Genomic DNA, 21615 nt, shown 5'->3' on the forward strand with positions numbered 1-21615 from the left:
ACATCAAATGCTTACATTAACTTGTTGTGTGTTTTTAAGACACAAAAATATACATTTATCCTACTTTTCCAGCTATAACTCTCATTTATTTATTTTTCCTTATTCAGATTCAAAATACTTTCGTTAAAGGAATGGAACAAACTTTAAAAGTGCTGTTATGAGAAATAGTCAAGGTCTATTTACAAACATCAGTGTCGTTGGCAAAACTATCAATGCCGATTACTTACAAATCAAAATCAAATCATTGCGGACACGTCCGATGCAAAGATGTTTTATTTTTCACTGATAGCGACTGATATGTGTAAATAGAAATCATGTTTCTATGATATATAATAAAATAATGGAAAATTTTCGTTTTCTTATTTAGTTTTCACAGTAGACTAAACTACTTATTTCTCTTTATCATCCACCGAAGAAATGGCGTATTTCGCCATTTCACTCTCATATTAAGATTATTTTCCAACGAAGTGAAAAAAATTGCCCAACGTCTTAATATTTTTTCTCCATATTTACCTTATTAAATATAAACATATAGGTATGTATGCATGTATAAGTATATGTATATGCAAGTGCTATGATTTGAATACGATTTTAAAGCAATCGGTTTTCTTTTTCATATGTATGTATGTATGTATGATGTAGATGCGTAACATAACCTAACAATATGTATGTATGTATATCATTTTGAGAGCCTATTTTTTTTAACAAAAAATGAGTTGAAGAAATATGGAAACCATTCAGGAACGCTTATAAAGTAAGAATAAATAAGATAAGCATATACATAGGGGAGGGGGCCCAGTTGTGACGCAGGCCCAGTTGTGACGCAGCTAAATATTTTTGACATGCGGTATGAAAATGACAGTTTGAGCCCTGCCAATCATGTTCGTTTGACGTTCAGCAGTTTTTGTGCAGACACCAACGTTAGTAGTCGCATTGTGTATACACGCACCAAACATCGTGTTGAAAATCGTGCGAAAAAGTTATTTTGATTTTTTTCAAAGTACCAAAATTTTGTGAAATTAACAGTGAAAAGGCGAGTGTAATGCATCAAAATATTGTATTTGCCGTATATTTTGTGATTCTATATGGATTTATGTGATTATGTGGTGTCTATAAAAAACTTGCTTGTCATACACAAAATAGCATCGTGACCCGGTTGTGACTCAGCGGGTGGCCCAGTTATGACGCACCTTTTTTTTGCACTACGATCATATAGAACTGCCGAATTCCTACATTTTTGTTGTTGTTTAAAAAAAACCAACTGCCAACTCGATCATTTGCAACGTATGCAAGCGTCCAGTTCATTTGAAGTGCGCCAACATGCAGGCAAGTTATTTCACTTGCAAACACTGCGAAAGTGACGTGGACGACGACTAGGAATATTTAGATGACGATGATGAATAAAAATTGTTGTCATTTATGGCCATTGAAGGACATTTTCTTTTGTATTTTTCATTATTTTTGCCATTGAAAGCCTTCAAAATAAATAAATCATTAAATCACAACAATTGGTGTGACATTCCTTTCATATTTTCTCATTTCCAGTAAATTTCTTGAGGTGCGTCACAACTGGGCCACTTTTTTTTTGTCCTAAAAAAAGTTATCCTGAAAAAATTTGTTCCAAAATTTTTTGAGTAACTCAAATAAACATACTTTCTTTGGAGAAAAGTTGCGTTTGGTTAATAGTTAAATGTTAAACTTCTTCATTTTTCAATTTGCGGAACTGAGGAAAAAATTTTAATTTTTTTCAAAACCCGCGTCACAACTGGGCCCCCTCCCCTACAATATATCCAAATCATTGCATTCATTCGCCATAATCGGTTGAAATCAAAAATATATTCTAACAAAGTCCAAGAGATGATAATAATCTCTTTTTATGACTGTTTAGTGTGTACATAAGACTGTTATTTAATGCAACTCGGTTACAACATACAACACACGGAACTAATTCCATCGGAGATTCTAAGGTGGCATCGTCCGGAAGAAGCTATTATCATATCAGAAGTGACAACGAAATTCTCTCTCAGTTTCGAAATTCGTAATGTCAATCTCCCATTCAATCATTGATTCTGAGTGAAACGCCATTTTGACAGTTTTTCGTGATAAATTTGAAGGTTTCTCGAGAGGAAAACAAAATAAAAGCACATTTTTTATTTTGTCCTAAAAATTATTATTTACTTTGCAACATGTCTCGACTATTTACATATTAAAGGCTTGTAGATAGTAAAGTCAGATAGTTGTAACACAAGGCGCAAGAGGACAGAGGAAAGCGAGCAAAGTTTTTGGGTTTTAGGTTAGTGTGTAACTTAATAGTCTTGAATTTCAGTAAAAGCTGCGACCTCCTGGAAAAGGTAAGCAAGAAGAAATCATTAGAAGTTGAACTAAATTATTTTTTCATGAAGAGTTACAGCTCCATTGCGAATATATACAAAGCTTAAACAACTTTTACTTGCAAGCCGGACCAGATCGGAAGAGGGCGAAGTTGTCTAGTGATGTTCTTCCGATGCCTATCGAAATTTTGCAATTCTGGAATTCCGAAACGATCCATCTTGGGGTTGGCGCTTCTACGCAATACAGAGTAAAACTCTTTTTATTTAAAAAGGGTAGTTTTATTTGTTGCGTTTTTCACCTGGAAAAAGAATTAGCCCATCTTAAGAAACGACTTGTGAAATTGGATAGATTCAAATTCAAAATTCAACGCCAGTCAAATATTTTCTGAAGGGAAGATTACAAAGTTGGTGCGTGATTACCATTCGGAATTCACAGAGAGAACGTAGGTTCAAATCTCGGCGAAGGAGAGGCCTTGAAGGCTATTTGCAGGCTGAAACACAATGGGAACTGGGACGGCCCCTGTCCGGCATTGGAAAACAGAGAAGGCTTGGACGTCGATCCAACGATTCTCTCCATGTCACTTGACTTCATGCCATCAAGTGTCGTACTTGAAAAGAGATATAGTGTAGTGCTGCCAGAAGCTTAGTTGTGGTCAAACTCAGAAAATGAGCAAACACTGTTTTCGCATTTTTACGGATGGCTCCAGGACCGAGCATGGCTCCGGCTCTGGAGTCAATGCGGAATCTAGCTGGACAAAACTACACTTTGCTCTTGGAATGCATGCATCTGTGTTTTAAGCGGAGCCACCATCACAACCACGGTTAGCAAATGAGTAACTACCACCCAAAAGCGAGCTTGGCAGGCTGAGAGAGGCTGCAGATGGACTAAACTGATGTTACCTGTCATTTCCGACCGACTGTCGCAGGTCCTCCTGTCACTAAGCAGAGGGGACTGTAGGAGGCTGGTTGGACTGATGACGGACCATTTTCTATGGGCAAAGCACATGGAAAAGGTGGGCATCTCAGACAGTGTACTCAGCCCAGCTTGTGAAGAGGAGGATGAGACGGCGGACCACTTCCTGTGCGTCTGCCCCGCCTTCGCTCGAATCAGGTTTGAGGTCTTTGGCACTGATATGTGAAGAAGCGACCATCTTGGCTCCTTGGCACCACAGGATCTACTCAAATTCCTTCGGACATCGGGTAGATTTAAGGGGTTATACGCAGTTATGACTTTCAAAAAAATCGATTTTTTTATTGCATTTTTGTAATGTACATATATTCAAAAGTATACGCACGAAATTTGAAGTAGATCTAAGCAATACTTTCGGAGTTATACCTAAATATGTAGAGATGCCTCGGCACGTTTTAAGGTAGGTAGTGAAACTTTAAACGTGTTTTTTTCAAAACGGCATTTTTCAAGTCGGTGTACACGATATCTCGAAAACGGCTTGTTTGATCGGTCAACCGTTTTAACTCAATCTTTAAAGATACATTTTCTAGTAATTAATCGTTCCTTTTGTAAATCTGATACTTATTTTCCATTTTATAATCAATTTACGGCCAAATTTTAAAGTAAAAATCGAAATCATTTCTTTTAAAAGCTGCCATTTTGTGAAAATTCCCTATTTTGATTAGCCGAACGATTAATTACTAGATAATCTAATATATTAACAAAATTTGTTTGGTTTTTTGATTTCAGATAATCCAATCCTGAGTTACGATGTACACCGTAAATCGTCTTTTTTTAAAGGAGGTTCCAGAAATCGCCTGCAGCGCGCTCTATAATCAACATTTTCATAAATAAAAAATTTTGTTACGTTCTTGAAGGATGCTTTTATAACCGCCAAAAATTTTCAAATTAAAATATTCTGAAGTTTCTTCAGGATAAATCCTTGACAACCCGTCTTTTATTTGCTTCATAACTGCGTATAACCCCTTAAAGAAAATCAAAAGGGAGCCCAAGTGTAGTACAATGGACTTAATTCATGTTCTGAGTGCTGCACTTGCTCGCTGTCCCGACAGACAAAAAAAAAACCTAATAAATAAACCGGTGATTAGAAATAAATATTTCAGTAAAAATAACGCGCTATATCTCCAAAACCGGTCGTTTGCGGACCAAATAATGCTTCTTTAGATCTATATTATTACCTGTTTACATATTTTATATTTTCTTTTAACACACTGCATAAATCTGCGTAGTGCTTCATCAATTTTCAATTCATTTTTTTTTAGTTTTTTTTTTTTTGGAGTTCAAACGCAAATGAGTTGCATTCATTTCAATTAAACAGTTGGATTCTATACCTACTATATGTATACATACATACATATGTATGCACATACATATGCGTAATTATTATTGACACAAGATTAAACTACAATCGGTGTTCGCAAATCAACAGTTTTGCTATCCGTTAAAGTGGAGGACATACAACAAGATGTGTTATTATTTTGGCTGTGAATATCCTCTGAAGAATTGACTCCAACATTACATTGGTCTTCGCATATCAGACGCTTCATGTCTGCCCTCTCGATGAGTGGCATTGCCGGCGCACAGTGCACTTCGACCATTTCGGTAATTATAATTCCCTCTATATCGGAGCACGGTGAGTCTAATAGTTGAAATCGTATTGGAGACGGTGTGCGTATAGCGTACATAGATGAAGAGGATGTGGATGATGATGGTGGTTGAGGAAGATACCTCTCGCTTACTCCAACAGACGGTAGTTCCGGAATAGAAAATGTACTGTTTACACTTTTTGCTGACGTTGTTTCCGATGACTCCAATGATGTCCTTGACAACCGATTGATTTCTGCAATTGTTTGTTCTATCTGTACACTCACAATCGAACTGTTGTCACCATTATCTTCCTCATCACCATCGATATCAGAATTTAATGTGTAATATAAATTAACATCTGTCTCAGGGTAAAAAAGGAATGAAAACTGCTTAAGTAAGTCATCCTTAGCTTGGTCTAGTGGCGGTGGGTACGGGGTAGAAGGTGTTGAGTGTGGCGAGAATTCACAGCTTTCGTAACTTATCGAATTCTGTAAATTAAACTCGGTTGAGCAATCCCTTACACTTCGCTGACCTCGTCAAACTCTTTCTTTATGCGGCCTGGATTTTGATGGTGTTATATTGGTGGGAAATCTGTAACAGATAAAAATATTCAGCTTTTGAATACTTTCTCATAGCGAATAATTACAACTATATGTATGTCGATTATACTCGTATAATGGCTGTTATTCAAATACATATACATATATATACATTTTATTTAGTATAGCACGAGCAGCTGATGGTTTAATCTCTCACCGCATTATATGCCAATTAAGCTAGTGTAGTTTAAATTTTCCCAAAAGTGGAAGTAATTAAAAAGAATATCTGCAAGAATTTGTTTACGTATGTAAAATGCCTGTAGGGTCTTTCAAGTTCGAGTATCGTTTTAGCAGTCTTTTCATTTAATAGCTGCCATAGTTCGAAGAGATCACTTTTGACAGATGCTAAGTAAAAAATCTGCAAGCTAAAGGGTTTTCCAATAACAGGTGTTATTTTGAATAGCCCGCTATTTCGGTAGATGTGACTTTTGAAGCTGTCCTTTTGTGATATTTGACAAGTAGAAACTACGCCATTAATAAAAATGAAACACGCTTAAACAACGCATTGAAATCATTAAAATTCCCTATAAAAATGGTGAAGAGACGGTTCATAAAACTCGAACATTTTTGGGTCATCGTGAAGGACCGTGTCGGACCGCAATACAGAAATTGGTGAAAAAATTCGACATGTTGGGACAAGTTAGTGATGTGAAGAATAAAGCTCGTGCACGTCACTCAAGAACAGCCGAAGATATTGCTGTTGTAGCCGAAAGTGTTGAAGAAAACCCAAGTTTGTCTATTCCTCGTCGTTCTTTGGAACTAGGCATTCCACAAACATCATTACACCGTATTTTGCATAAAGATTTGGGTCTTAAGGCTTATAAAGTCCAGTTAACACAAGAACTCAAGCCGGCTGATCATCAACAACGTCGTGTCTTTGCTGATTGGGTCGCTGAAATGCATGAAAATGATCCGGAATTCCATCGAAAATAAATTCATCTTGAGTGATGAGGCCCATTTCCACCTCGGTGGCTTCGTCAACAAGCAAAATTATCTGATATGGGGCTCAGAAAATCCGAGAGTTATTGTTGAAAAGCCCCTCTATCCTCAACGTGTGACTGTTTGGTGCGGTTTATGGTCCGGCGGAGTCATTGGACGTTACTTTTTCGAAAATGAAGCTGGAGCAACAGTTACGGTGAATTGATTGCGCTATGCAGAGATAATTAACAATTTTTTATGGCCGAAATTGGATGGTATTAATCTCGACAACGATTATTTTCAACAAGACGGCGCTACGTGCCATACAAACAACGAACCCATTGATCTTTTACGTTAATAACACCTCTTATTGGAAAACCCTTTATAATACTACGACGAGTTCGACTTCGAGATCCACTATGAAAATGGAAGATCTGTAAAGGTATCACAAAATTATATACATTTTCGGTCACTATAATCGTTCCACAGAGTCCGGAATGAAAAACTGAATCGAAAAAATTGGCTGACTCTGTGCAAAACCTAAAAACACCAGGGCACTTTCGACTGTTCGACTGAAATCAAGTATCTAATATTTCTATTTTGCCTGTACAAAGTACATTTCCCAACATCAGAGTGCCGATATATTGTAAAGAGAAAATGAAATCCGATAGCAAATGCACTCAAAATTGCCATTCTTTTTGTAAGCGGATCAAACTCCTATGGAAACACCATTCATGACATTTATTTTTTAAGATAATCCCTTTAAAATGTTTACCGCAACTGCGCCGTAATTTGATCATCAGTAAACACCAATTTTGAATGACTCGCTGGAGAACTTCGGTATCTCATGAATAATTTTAGCAATGTTGCTTCCAATGCCTCAATCGATTCTGGCACAAAGCATTTAGACTTTACATAGCCCCACAAATAAAAGTTCAAAGTTCATGTTGTGGAGATCATGGACTTCAATTTCTGGCACCAAAAAGTCGTTTATCATGGCGCTATAGCGTTCGCCATTCACTGTTACATTGGCGTCAGGCTCGTCTTTAAAGAAATATGGGCTGATGGTTCTTCCAACTCATAGTCCGCACGTAATGGCTGTTCTTGAATGACTTCGAGTTGCTTTTCGGACCAAATACAGCAGTTTTGCTTATTGACGTAGGCATTAAGCTAAAAATGGGCCTCACCGCTTCACTAAATTCGGGTCCCAAAATGCGGACCTTGGGCGAGTTTTTCAAGAACCCAATTACTGAAATTATGACACTTTGGAAGATCGACCGGCTTCAAATCCTGAGCTAGCTGTATTTTATACACTTTCACACCAAGATCTTTGCGTAAAATCGGCCAATTAGTGCCGTAAGATAGGCTAAGTTGTTGAGATCTGCGCCGAATCGATTCTTCCGGGTCTTTGGCAAAACTCTCATTTCTTCTTCTTCTCAATTGGCGCTATAACCGCTTACGCGATTAACAAAGCACGCCAGTCGTTTCTTTCTCGTGCTAACCGGCGCCAATTGGACACTCCAAGTGAAGCCAAGTCCTTCTCCACCTGATCTTTCCCACGCAGAGGAGGCCTTCCTCTTCGTCTGCTACCACCAGCTGGTACCGCATCGAATACTTTCAGAGCCGGAGCGTTTGTATCCATTCGGACGACATGACCCAGCCAGTTTTTAAGAGGCGGGTCCCAAACCCAGCGCACAACCAGCTATCCTGGAATGCTTCACCTTCTCACGTTAGCTCACTCCCGAACGGGTGTTCGGAAGCTCCCCAGAGGATACGTGGGCTAATCCCGGACGCAGTGAGCTGCTTAAAGCATATGCAGAAAAATCGTCCTGGCCACTCCCAAGTGAATGGCGATCAGAAACTTTCCCCACTTGCGTGGACGTCTACATATGGAACCATCCTCTCATTTACAACCTCAAAATTCTATTCTTTTCGAACTGTACGTAGTCTAATCGGTCGAGTATCATCCAATAATATAAAATTATTGTCAATTTTGCGAATAGTTTGCCAAATACTGCGTTCGGTAGAACGAGTATGTACAAATAAAAAATTGTCGACTACTTTTTTGCAATTGTATCTATATGAAGTCGCTCGTGTAAGTAATTACGATCATTTTGAACCCAGAATTATTAAAATCGGTTCATTTTTGACTAAGTTATGGGCATTTAAAAAAATGTTTTTCTTATATAATTTAAAAAAATCGAGTTTGAGCCGAAAAACAAAATTGCCGATAACTCTTGAAAAAAATTTTTTTCGGGCGAACAAAAAAATACGTGTCTCATTATTTTGACCAGAGAGCAACATATTATATTTAAGTTAAATCGAAATCGAAGAACATGACCCGAATAGCCCGGTTGAATTGAAAGGGAAAGCATATATAGAGACGACTTACCAAATCTCACTCGATACCATGTGGGACTTTACGATACCATATGGGACTTTATCAGTTCAAGAAACTGAAACTAGTAGCAAACAGCATCTGTCGTGTTTGTGAATTTAATGGTGAAACTCCAGAGAAGATTCTAATAGAAGCCATCGATCGCAAGCGATATCAAATCCGTTAGTGACATGGAACCAAGCGCGTGAGGAGGTATTCAAATTCATTAGAAATCTCCAATTGCGGGACTGCGATCAAGCACAATATACCACATAAGAGGTTGCAGGGCATTGTGGTCCAATTATAATACAATAGTAATAAGAATATTGTGTATCAAAGCAGATTTCTTCTAGCTCATTGAATTTTTTATATTATTTTATCAAAATCAATAAACAGCTCCTCCTGCACAAGCAACGATGTGTGAGCAGGGGCGTTATCGTGATGAAAGAGCCAATTTTTGTTCTTCCACAAATCCGGGCGTTTCTGGCGGATTGCTTCGCGCAAATTGCGCATAACTTGCAGATAATATTCCTTATTGACCGTTTTACCCTGTGGCAAGAACTCATGATGCATGTTGTTGAAGTGCTAGGGCGTCCGGCACGCTTTTCGTCGTTCACATCTTCTCGGCCTTCTGAGAACATTTCGTCCCACCGATAAACGTTGCTTTGGTCCAACGTAGCTTCTCCGTATGACATAGCCAACATTCGGAATGCATCCGCGCATTTAATTTCGTTTTTCACACAAAATTTGATACAGGTTCTTTGATCCATCTTTTTGAATAGGTAAAAATCGAATAACAGCCAAAACACGTGGAAGCAAAGCAGCTGTCAACAATTAACGGAACATTCAAAATGGCCGAACTCATCGACATGAGTGAGAGATATCGCCACAAAAAAATCGAAATTCGAATATACGTAACCTGCGAAAATTCAAATAATACTGCGATACTTTTTGCACACACCTCGTAAAACCCTCGAACGAAGCACTATACTTGATTTGGTACGATCGTACGATCGCAAAATCATTTGAGTTTGCAGAGATTGCAGTACTGGTAGATTTTTATACTAAGCGTTATCGAGTTTACCTCGTACAGTAAAACAGAGAAATTAAAGAATAGTAAAATTTAATTCGGCCTCCATATCCGAATAGGTCGGTGCGTGAGTACCAGACAATGGCAAACCTCCGAGTGTATTTCTGCCATGAAAAAGCTCCTCATAAAAACCACGCACGCCACAAATAGGAGGAGAAGCTCGGCGAAACACTTAACGGAAGTACATGCGCCAATTATTTATTTATTTTTAAATAAATTAATTAACATTGAAACAGTCTGTACGGTTTGCAAAATTTCTCACAATTATATTCCGCGAATTATTTTGAATCTAAACATTCGTAACTTTTGGTTTAGGCTTTTGTATTGATATACTATGTTATTTTCTTTCAATTCAATCAATTATAATCTCACCCTAAGCTCTTGGTGCCGCTAAGTGAGTCCTCATTCATGCCTTTGGAGGTTTGTGTTTGGGCGGATGACATGGTATTTTTGCTAAATGGTGCCTGCAATGAAGTCGATGTGATCGTGAAATAGCCACCCGGCTTTGGTTTCAAGTGCCGATTATTCATTTGCATATGCACGGTTTTCATGAACTCAATTTGATGTGCCAGTTTCTGGATTTGTTCCTGTAAAATTATCAATTGATATATAGAAATACACAGATATTTACACATAATCATTATAAATACATATCTGCTTCAATGTACACATACGAATAAATAAATATATTCTGTATTTTTGAAGAAAATAATAAAAACAAGGATTGCCTTTAACATTTTGCGCCCAATAATGAGAACACAGTAATACTCGTACATTTAATAATGCAAAATGCGTTATTGTTTTTCAAACTATTAGATACACTTCTACAATCGCTTGAACCAATTTTCAAGGAACTTTTGCCAATCAGAAGTGGGTACCTCCAAACAAGCTGTTTAAGGGCTTTAACAGCTCCTTCACGCGATGAAAACATTCGCATGATTTTCGGAAACGAAAAGAAATCATTAGGCGTTAAATCAGGACTGTAAGAGGGATTTAATTAATTAATTTAATCTCAAGGTTCTCTTGTGAGAGTCGATTGTGAGAGTTCGCATTGGCTTGGTGAAGGATGTTTTCTCTAATGGTATAGTTGCGATATGACCTGATTTACCAGGCGACCATTTGTTTTGAGGTGCTTGTTTGGAACAGCAGTCTTCTATACCTACCTAAATACTTCTATACTCTCTTAAATTATGCTAAAGGGAATTAGCTGCAAATGGCAGAATCCCCTGCTAATGAGCTACCCGCGAACATTATCTCTCTCTTCGGGAGTGTTAACAGTTAGCTGCTAATTGTGCCTACTTTTACTGATGATTCTACCCATGCGATTGACTCTACTTCACCTTCAATTGTTGTTTCTGTTTCCAAGAATAATAAGTAAAAATAATAAAAATTACTGAGGCATCTTTTCAAAATATTCAACTTTTTTCGAAAAGGGTATATATATCAGCTTTATATTAAAAAAACTGAAGAACTTGCGGAACAAAGGGAGTGGCGTGGGAAATATAATATATCTATATATATAATATAATATAAATATATAATCATAATGTTTTGTACAAAAAAACAAGGCATGAAACCTTAACAAAAAAAGCAAAAATTGATTATGATATATGCACATACAATTATAACTTATAGAATTTTATATTTGGTGGAAACAAACCTTCAATTCCTCATTTTCTTGGTACAAGTCGGGAGACTCTTCAGGCACGAGGCCTACTCCATTCAATGAAAACGATGCGGTTATACTACGTACTTTGGCCTTCTGATCCCATTTATCACCTTGTCCTTTGAGAACACGTGAAATTTTTGTCCCGAATACAAGGGCAATTGTTGTTGTTGTAGAAAACTGTGTACGAATAAATCCAAGCAGATATTTGATATCCGGCCCAGCTCTTGGAAATATGAAAATACTGCAATATATTAATAAGAAACAATTGAGAAAATTATTTTCAACATGTAATTATAGTTGGGCTTCAGAAATAATAGCGTGAATGCATGGAAAATTTAATATAAATCTCTCTCAAACCTTTTCAGCATGTGTTCACTCAATTCATATGTATACTATGTATATAAATGGTATGGTCTGAGTAAAAAATGTACTGAATATCACAAGTGAATATGACAATAGCGATAAGTTCGTTGAACATGCAAGTTGTGAGTCGACAGTTATCGTTCAAGTAAAAAATTTAAGAAAAAAAGACGATTAGATCAAAATATACATACACGTACATACCATTTTAGTTTCACTCTCATACATACATATGCACATCGATAAATAAGTTTTATTCCATCATAAATGTTTTGAAATGCATAAATAAAACGAAATTTCAATGAAACGTCAATTTCAGACTACAAGAGACGTATTTCTTTTTTGACGTGATAACGGCTTATAATTCGATGTAGCCGGCTGCACGCATCAAAAAATGCGGCGTTATCTTGCTTGAACTGCAAGCGAGAGCGCGGAACGAACGACAAAGAGGCACAATCGGCCCCCGCGTTCGGCAACGGTCGGCATCTGGCTCTCTCCTACTTGAGTGAGCATATATATGTATGTATATGTATGTATATGCGCATATGTATATAAATTCACATATTGGTATTTGCATATGCCTTCTTCCTGTGTGCATGGTAATGAACCATTTCGCTGTTGAGAATAGGACGATGATAGGAAATGTAGGAGATGAAAGGAAGTTTTCGATGTAATGTGTCTTGAAAAAGTCAAATCGATGATGGTGCCTCTTAGTATTGTTGACTTATTACCGTCTGATGCACAATCGAAATTGAATATATCTTTCATGAATTTGATAAATGTTTCGTAATTTTTCACATTTGTGTAAATGTAACTTGATCAATTCCATTGCGATTCCATTTACCTCCTCCTCTATATCCATACAAAATATCTATCAAACAAAGAAAATTAAAATTTCTTTTGAGAAATGCAACCATCAGTATTTTCTTGAGACGTTGTCACGTTAAACTATCGTCAGTAAACCGACTTCACAGACAACCTCTTTTTTTAACTCTTTAACAATTTATGTTGGGTATACGAGTACTCGTCAGAGCGAAATGAAAATGTTTCGTGTAATGTCAGTATACTCGTTGTGAAGATAAAAAAGTTGCATTCGCATTCAACAAATCAGCTGTAACTTTTTTCCCTGAAAAGACCAACTAAAAATGTTTTAAAAAATGTATTGTACACTTTAGAATATTCGTTAGTCTGGCAACCGTATTTATTTTAATACACAATAACTTGTAAATTTATTCATTTTGAACATAATGGACGTTCTGATGGTTTTATATATGCGTGGATGAAGTCTTACCACTATGGAAAGGACGTTGATCTTGGAAGCAATATATACCTTCCAAAATAAGTCGTGGGAAGCAATAATTCTTCAACAAGTCAGGAGAAGTTGTTTTGGTTGAATTAATAAAATAAAATTACTGTATCGAATGCATTGAATACTATTATGAAATAAGGGAATTGAAAAAAGAAAAAACTGAAAGCATTGTCAAATTACTTGAGCGATGTGATCTTAACAGGGATTAATATAATAATGTCAAAGAAAAGCAAACACATGGATGTGAGAAATGAATTGTATGTACTTGTAATATATATAATCAATTTTATGAAGCAAGTAATTTTTGAACTTTTCATCATCATGGTGATTCCATGATAACACTACAAAGCTCAAAACTATTTCACAATACTCACTGGAAGGCGACCATTGTAATATTAACAATGGCTATATTGTAGATGGCATAAGAGATAAGACGGGCTTCATTGTATAATGATTCGGCATTGCGAACGTTGTAGCAGACACGAATACCCCATGCTAGAAATAGAACCTCACCAATGGCCAAACTATGGTCCCACCAATTATAGGAGCATTGTTTGAATTTTAAGCCGGCCTGATCGAGTATCTATTGAAAAATAAATTTTGAATTATCATGTCCACACAATTTTTCATTTATAGAAAATAATCGTGTAATAAAATCAATTGATGCTTGAAAGTAACAAAACTTACCACTTCGGCATATGGAGTCGCTGAAATGGTCCATGTACCTAAGTAAATCAGCATCACTAATAAAATGGGCACCATCCACTGCAGAAGTTGCTGATCGGTGAGCTTGACTTTATGTGCCGACTTTACACGATACGTCAGAGAAACTCTACGAAAGATCAAATAAAGCTTGTTAATGTTTAAAGTAGAACAAAGTATCTACACATAGTAGAAAAAGTCTGCGTTCACCTATGCAAATATTCTTTGCATTAGAAAAAGTTCAAAACAATAAATATTTCAGACATTTTTTTTAATGAGTTTTATTTAGTTCACTTAAACGTAACTATCACACATATTTCGCTACCAATAACAAAATCAAATTTAAAATGAGATCACATAAAATTAAAAAGGCCATTCAAACTAAACGGAAAAAGTTTGCGTTCACTTCAATAATAATAAAATAAAAGGCTTAAGATCATAGGAATGTTTTAAAATTAATAGCTAGTTGGATATCCACGCCTTTTTATGACTTCTAGAAGGCGTCTTTTCATTGATCCAACTAGTTTGGCTGTTATTTCTGGACTTATGGCTTCCCATTCCTCTTTAAGCGCGTTCTTAAGCATTTCCTTGCTAGTTATTATACGCTCTCGTTTTTTTTTTCTAGAACGTCCCATAAGTGCTCAATGGGGTTAAGGTCAAGTGATTGTGGGGGTGTGCGAAGTTGTTTTGGAACATTATACAACAACCACAACCTAACAATCTCTGCTGTGTGTTTCGGGTCGTTGTCCTGTTGGAAAACAAATCTTTCACCGAGTCCCAGTTTGATTGCACTTTCTTTCAAATTCGTTTTTAAAATATCGAGATAATCATATGTGTTCATTATCGACTCAATAAACTGTATATTTCCAACGCCCGAACTAGCCATACACCCCCATATCATGGCACCTCCTCCCCCATGCTTTACCGTAGGTACCAGATACAACCTTTTATCCCGAAAATGCAAAACTTGCTCTCATCTGAAAAAATCACACTATTCCAACACTCTGGTGGCTTGTTTACGTATTCCTTGGCGAAAGCCTTCCGCTTAAGTCGATTTACTCGCGATATGAAGGGTTTTTTTCGGGCCACTCTGCCGTGAAATCCGATTCTTTTTAGAATTTTTCTTACTGTATCTGGATGTACTTTCTTTTGGTATTTTACTTCTATGTCTTTTGAAATTTGGCTTGCTGTTAGTCGTGGATTAGACTTCACAAGAATAGTTATGTTGCGTTCTTCTCTTTCCGTCAGTTTTTTTGGACGCCCAGAACGAGGCTTAGACTCCAAACAATTCGTTTGCTTGAAGTTGTTTATCACTCTTTGGACCGAGGAGTATTGCCTCCCAACAATTTTCGCGATTTCCCGATAGCTCTTACTATTTTGCCACAAACTTACAATGATTTTCCTTTCACCAATATCTATTTCTTTTCGCCTTTGGTCCACAGTAGCAAAAAATGTATTTCTAATATCAATTTTTCCCTCTTTAGATTTGTTCTTAACCGCGTCAACTACATGAATGATTTAAAATTAAATTTAACGTAATTGCCATGCAAATAATCGTCACTATTCGAAATGAACGCACACTTTTTCTGCTCCGCCTATTTAAGAAACTGTACTACAATCCCGTTATCTGAACACGACGCAGCTCAAACTCCAAAAAAATTTGGTCATACCCTCTACGAATAATTTTCTTTGAAATAAGTGAAAAGAAATAACTGAGAGTTTTAAGATAAACACGTTAAAATATTTTAATACTTTATAACAGTGGGTGAACGCAGACTTTTTCTACCATGTGTATATATATAATGATGTTCGTTTGTACGCATTTTTTTTGGGCCAATACGAGGCCAATTTTATTCGTTCTTTTTTCATATTATAGGGATCCACTAGGAGAAGGTTTTTAGCAAAAAAAAAAATTTTTTTTAATATTTTCTTCATATAAAAAAAAGAAAAAATCAAAATATTGTACAAATTGTGTTTTTAGTGAAAATTGCCGCAGAACTTGCCCGATTCTTAGATTAAGTTTCGAATTAACATTCATTTTATGTGTACATCTTTTTTGGAATAAATATACGAATTTTTCGTTATTGTGAAACGATTTGTGTCGAGTTGCTAAGTTGCAATTTTTTTCGACGGAGAGTAAACATAAACACAGAGGTTTGTACGCTCTTTATGAAGAGAAATCCTTCAGTACACATACACGAACACCGAACTACTGGTTTGAGTTTTTGTGCAGTTCATTTGTGAGAGCAACAAGTGTGTGGACCAAGGATAATAGATTTGCCAAGGTTTGCCAGACAAGAAACAGTTATTCGGCTCTCAGAGAATTTGACAGAAGTTGTTGTTGGGTTTACGTCAAACGAGGCAAGGATGATAGATTTACCAAGGTTTGCCAGACAAGAAAACAGTTATTCGCCTCTCAGAGAATTTGACAGAAGTTGTTGTTGGGTTTACGTCAAACGAGATATACATTTTGGAAGAACAAGGGAAATGTTCAAACGGTTTGTTTACGAATACCGCACACCAACGCATACCACTTTATACATTTCTCCATGTGATGTGGCAGAAAAAACTTGTTTTTGTAGTTTCAAGCAGACCTGGTAAATCTATAGGCCTTGTGTGTTGACAGTTTTCTTTGGGTATTCACATCGATAAGATTACAATAGAATACATTGTTCCCGGATTGATACGTATTGAAAAAAATAACATTACATTTTCGGAATGGTAGATTTAAATAAAGTTGTGGATTTATTTACCGAAGAGGATGAACACATGAATACACAAAATTCAGATAACTCCAACGATATGAGCGTGTTTGAAGACATGGGAACTCAGATCGATGAGGACAATGTGATTGTTGTTTCAGACGAAAATTCAACGAACAACGAGTCAAAGACGGAAATTGTTGATCACGAAACGAAAACACAATCCGAAGTTCTCAATCGAGAACTGGAGCGTGAATACCATTATGATTGTAATGAACTAAACACATTTGTAACATCAAATTTAACGAAATTGAATGACCAACAGCAACATGTTTATGATACAATCATGAATAATGTTAGCCATGGAACTTTTGTTTTTCTTGGATGCTCCTGGGGGAACAGGAAAGACCTTTTTGATTTCATTGATAATAGCAACAATTCGATCAGATAATAACGTTACATTGGCACTCGCTTCTTCCGGAATTGCGGCTACATTACTGGAAGGCGGTCGCACAGCACATTCTGCATTAAAGTTGTCTTTGAATATGCAGGTAAATGAAAGACCAACATGTAATATTTCGAAAACATCTGGAATGACAAAAGTTCTTAAAGTATGTAAGCTCATCGTATGGGACGAATATACTATGGCACACAAGAAATCATTGGAAGCACTTGATAGAACTTTGAAAGATCTACGAGGAAGCCAAACAGTCTTTGGAGGTGCCATGATTTTATTGGCTGGAGATTTCAGGCAAACATTACCTGTGATCCCAAAATCTACGGCTGCAGATGAAATCAATGCATGTTTAAAATCATCGTATTTATGGAGACATGTAAACAGGCTTACACTTGCTACAAACGAACGTGTTCAACTACAGAGCGATCCGTCAGCAACTGAATTTTCACACCAATTACTGATAATCGGTAATGGCCAAATGTCTGTCGATCCAACAGGAATGATTACATTGCCTAACAATTTCTGCACTTTTGCACAGTCTAAAGAGGGATTGATACAGAGTGTATTTCCAAACATAGTTCAACATTACAAAAACCATGATTGGCTCAGCGAAAGAGCAATTTTAGCTGGGGAAAAATAAGGACGTCAATGATATAAATGCAGCTATTTTGAATCAAATACCTGGTGACATAGTTGCATATAAGTCAATGGACACTATTACTGATCAAGATGATGTCGTAAATTATCCAACTGAATTCTTAAACTCACTCGATTTGCCAGGCCTACCACCTCATAATTTACGATAAAAAATTGGAGCGCCGATTATTATGCTGCGCAACAGTAATGTGCCACGACTTTGCAACGGTACCAGACTCGCTGTGAAGAAGCTAATGGGTAACGTTATCGAAGCATCAAATTTTGAAAGGAAAGTACAAAGGAGAAGATACCTAGAATTCCACTGATTCCAACGGATTTACCATTCGATTTCAAACGTTTGCAGTTCCCTATTCGCCTTGTCTTCGCTATGACAATTAATAAGGCTCAAGGACAGCCTCTATAAATGTGCGGTATTAATTTAGAATACCCAATTTTTTCTCATGGACAATTGTATGTAGCTTGCTCTCGAGTAGGTAAACCATCGTCATTATACATTTACGCGAAAGATGGAAAAATCAAAAACGTTGTCTACCAAAAAGTGTTACAATAAAGTTCGGATGAAATTGTATCAAAGAATTTGCTTTGTTTTTTATTCTCTTTCAGCAAATCATTGAATTTTTCGCCTAGCGAAGCGGGCGAGGGTACGCTAGTATCTTATAAATAGAAATATGGTATGACATTATCTAACCGTTGTCTGCAATTGCAATCGTACAGAACTCTGTTTATTGATAGGAATGTTTTAAAAATTGCAAATATCTACTTTAATTGCAGCTCCATGTCAAATCTCATTGATAAGCTAAGATATTTTCCAATAATGCCCAGATTACTTTTCGTCTTATAATGAGCTCTTTTTTAATACTGAAAAGCTGGGCCTGACGGCACACCGAATGCGGAAGGCGCCATCTCTTATTTTATCATTCTTTGGTTTTATATTAGAAAATTAGCTATCACCAGCCATCGGTCCAAATCAAGACCGTAAGCGAAAATTCTCTTCCGAAACGCATAAAAAGTTAATGAAAGCAAAATTTGCCATGCAACTTGCAAAAACCGGCAGAGACTGTTTTTTTCAGATTTTTCTCTTGTAATACATAAATGTAATGCTTGCGGCCGTAGCCGAATGGGTTGGGGCGTGACTACCATTCGGAAGTGCATAAACATCAAATAATAAAAAAAAATGTTTCTAATAGCGGTCGCCCTTCGGCTGGCGATGGCAAACCTCCGAGTGTATTTTTGCCATGAAAAAGCTCATCATAAAAAAATATCTGCCGTTCAGAGTCGGCTTAAAACTGTAGGTCCCCCATTTGTGGGACAACATCAAGGCGAACAACACAAATAAGAGAAGGAGCTCGGCTAAATACCGAAAAAAGGTATAATCTACACCTAATTCTGTTTTTACACAGTAGATTGATTCCAGAAAAAACCGTGTAAAAAAGACATTGATCGTATGCAAAAATAGGTGATTGGTTCCTAATCTCTGAAACCTATTAAAATTAGTAAAAAACAAGGATTTTTTAAGAACAAGTATTCAAGTTTATTAAATTCAATCACATATCAATGCTTATTTTTACAAATATAGTTATTAAAGATAAAAAAGATATGCACTCTAATCTTAAAAATAATATGAATTAAATGTATGGCAAGTTCAGGAACTAAAAAAAATACCAGTTTCGTCGGCATTAAAAACCTGATATGCACCATTGGCTATTATTTTTTTAAGCTTTAGTGGACATTTTTTGGCGGCTTTCTGATCTCCAGAAGCAATCTCGCCCTTGATTTTTATGTTAAGAAGCGCAGGCCTTTAGAGAAATCCCGTTAACCATCCTGTGCTTGCAGAAAATAGCTTTTCTCATGAGTTGATAGTATGGATGTAGAGGGTTGTTCGTCTTGTATCATTTTATAAAACCTTAATGCTTGCTGTTTGATATTGTTTCCGTCTACGGGAATGCTTTTTCCATTTTTTCTTTAGTAGCATCTCTAGTGTATGATGAAGACTTAACAGATAGTTTCGTTCCAGAAATCACCGATTGTCTAATTGAAACTTCATTTTTTTTATAGTTCTTATTGTGGCTTCATTTAAACCGAACATTTTGCCATGAAATGTTGAGCCTTCTCCATTTCGAAGGCGATCTAAAATTTCAATTTTGGTTTCCAAAGAAATTGCTTTACGTTTTAGTTTTGTATTTGACATTTTCTTTTAGGGATACATAAAATATTTAACAAAACTAAAAAATATAAATAACTGAATAAATATAAAATATTTCTTGGCTTACCTTTTATCTTAATGCGTTAAATTTAATGTAACGTGGGAAAAACAAATTTGCCAATAAACAATTTCTGATTGCGTTGATAATTCACAAAATATTAACACATTTCAATTGCTCTAACCAGTAAATTTGCTTGTATGCACAAAAAGGGGATTCCCCTAAATTTGTGATATGAACATATTTCGCAAAAATTAAATTTGACAAAACAATGTAAGCACAAAAAATGTTAAATCATGCTAAATGGAATAAAATCGTGTAAAAAAATTAAAAATATTTTATTTTCAAACCGTGTTATAGCAAAACCGTGTAAAAACAGAACTAGGTGTATATGTAATATACTATATGTATATATAACGGTGGCTTTAAAAATATTTACTTTTCGAATTATTTCCCATACTCAAGGCACATAGAATTAGTTTTTTCACAATGTACATATATTTAAGCATGAAGCAATTAATTAATGCAATGTATTTAATGATATTTTCCCCCAGAACCAGATGATCTAGTTCCTATATAAATTTGTTTTGCCATGTAGTTTTCGATAATAATGTTCAAAGTCCACTGGATTGAGATCTGCTTTCTTGTTAGATTGCCACATCTGAGATTAACATTCCGACCAAAATTTTATCGCCATTGCTTGATATTTGTAAATTTTTTGCCGTCTTGAGTAAATCTGCACGTTTTTTCGATTTTTTACAGCTTTAAATATATAATAGATTTGAATTTGCGCTCATATGCGTAAAATGCATTTGCATTGCGTTAAAAATGGATTCAATGGTGCGAAAACAGTAGAAATGTTGGAAAACTGTTTACTCTAAAGAAATCAGCCGTTTATTAGTGGCATGAACGCTTCAGAAGAGATCGTGAGTCCACTGCGGATCATGAACGTAGTGGCAGGTCGTAGACAACGATCGAAATAAAAACATCAATAAAGTGAAATGAAAGTTGATCAATAAACGCAAATTAGCCATGAGAAAGCTGGTAGAAGACTTGAACATTGCTTATGGATCCGTTCAGCACATTGTAGTTAATGATTTGAGTTTGCGCCATGTTGCTGCAAAGTTAGTCGTTGGTCCAAAAGGACACGAACATTATGCAAAAAAGGGACCGCGTTGATATCGCCAAAGACATAATTTGCAAGGTTGAATCCGTGCCAGCATTTATTAAACGCAATCCAGTCATTAGGCGAGTGAGTGGAGAGCTCCGAGTGAACCAAGATAAAAAAAACGTCGTTGTCAGTCAAAAAAGAAATCGGTGCTCATGGTTTTTATGGTCTATAATGGTACACTACAAATTTAGACTAGACTATTATTTGGGCGTTATGAGACGTTTCATAATCATCATCATCATAGCATCACAGTTCGGGGTGAATCATTGCTTCCGTTATTATTCGCCTCCACGTCACCCGGCCATCAGTGTTTTTTTGATGTCAGATATGCCCGTAGTTCCAAAGTCGCCTTGGATGGCATCTCTCCATCGTTTTCTCGGCCGGCCTCTTCTTCTAATGCCTTGCGCATTTGTTTCGAATCCTTGTGGATGTGAGACGTTTACGTGAAGCAATTCGACAAAAAAGAAAAGGATTTGTGGAAAAACAACTCTTGGATTTTGCATGGCTCCCTGTGAT

The 21615-nt window shown here is 36.4% G+C and overlaps 1 protein-coding gene across 1 annotated transcript in view; it reads right to left on the reverse strand.

Annotated features, from left to right (window-relative positions):
- Positions 1–5318: 5318 nt before the first annotated feature.
- LOC128863722 (probable G-protein coupled receptor CG31760) overlaps positions 5319–21615 on the reverse strand; it is a 65183-nt gene continuing 48886 nt past the window's right edge. Inside the window, exons 9-13 of the mRNA XM_054103029.1 lie at positions 13897–14041; positions 13584–13792; positions 11532–11781; positions 10244–10458; positions 5319–5478 (exon numbers count right to left, since the gene is read on the reverse strand). Of these exons, the coding sequence (XP_053959004.1) occupies positions 5424–5478; positions 10244–10458; positions 11532–11781; positions 13584–13792; positions 13897–14041 (874 nt within the window). The 3' untranslated portion in view covers positions 5319–5423. The remainder of the gene's footprint in view (positions 5479–10243; positions 10459–11531; positions 11782–13583; positions 13793–13896; positions 14042–21615) is intronic.

Source organism: Anastrepha ludens, chromosome 5 (assembly GCF_028408465.1).
Source record: "Anastrepha ludens isolate Willacy chromosome 5, idAnaLude1.1, whole genome shotgun sequence".
NCBI lineage: Eukaryota > Metazoa > Arthropoda > Insecta > Diptera > Tephritidae > Anastrepha > Anastrepha ludens.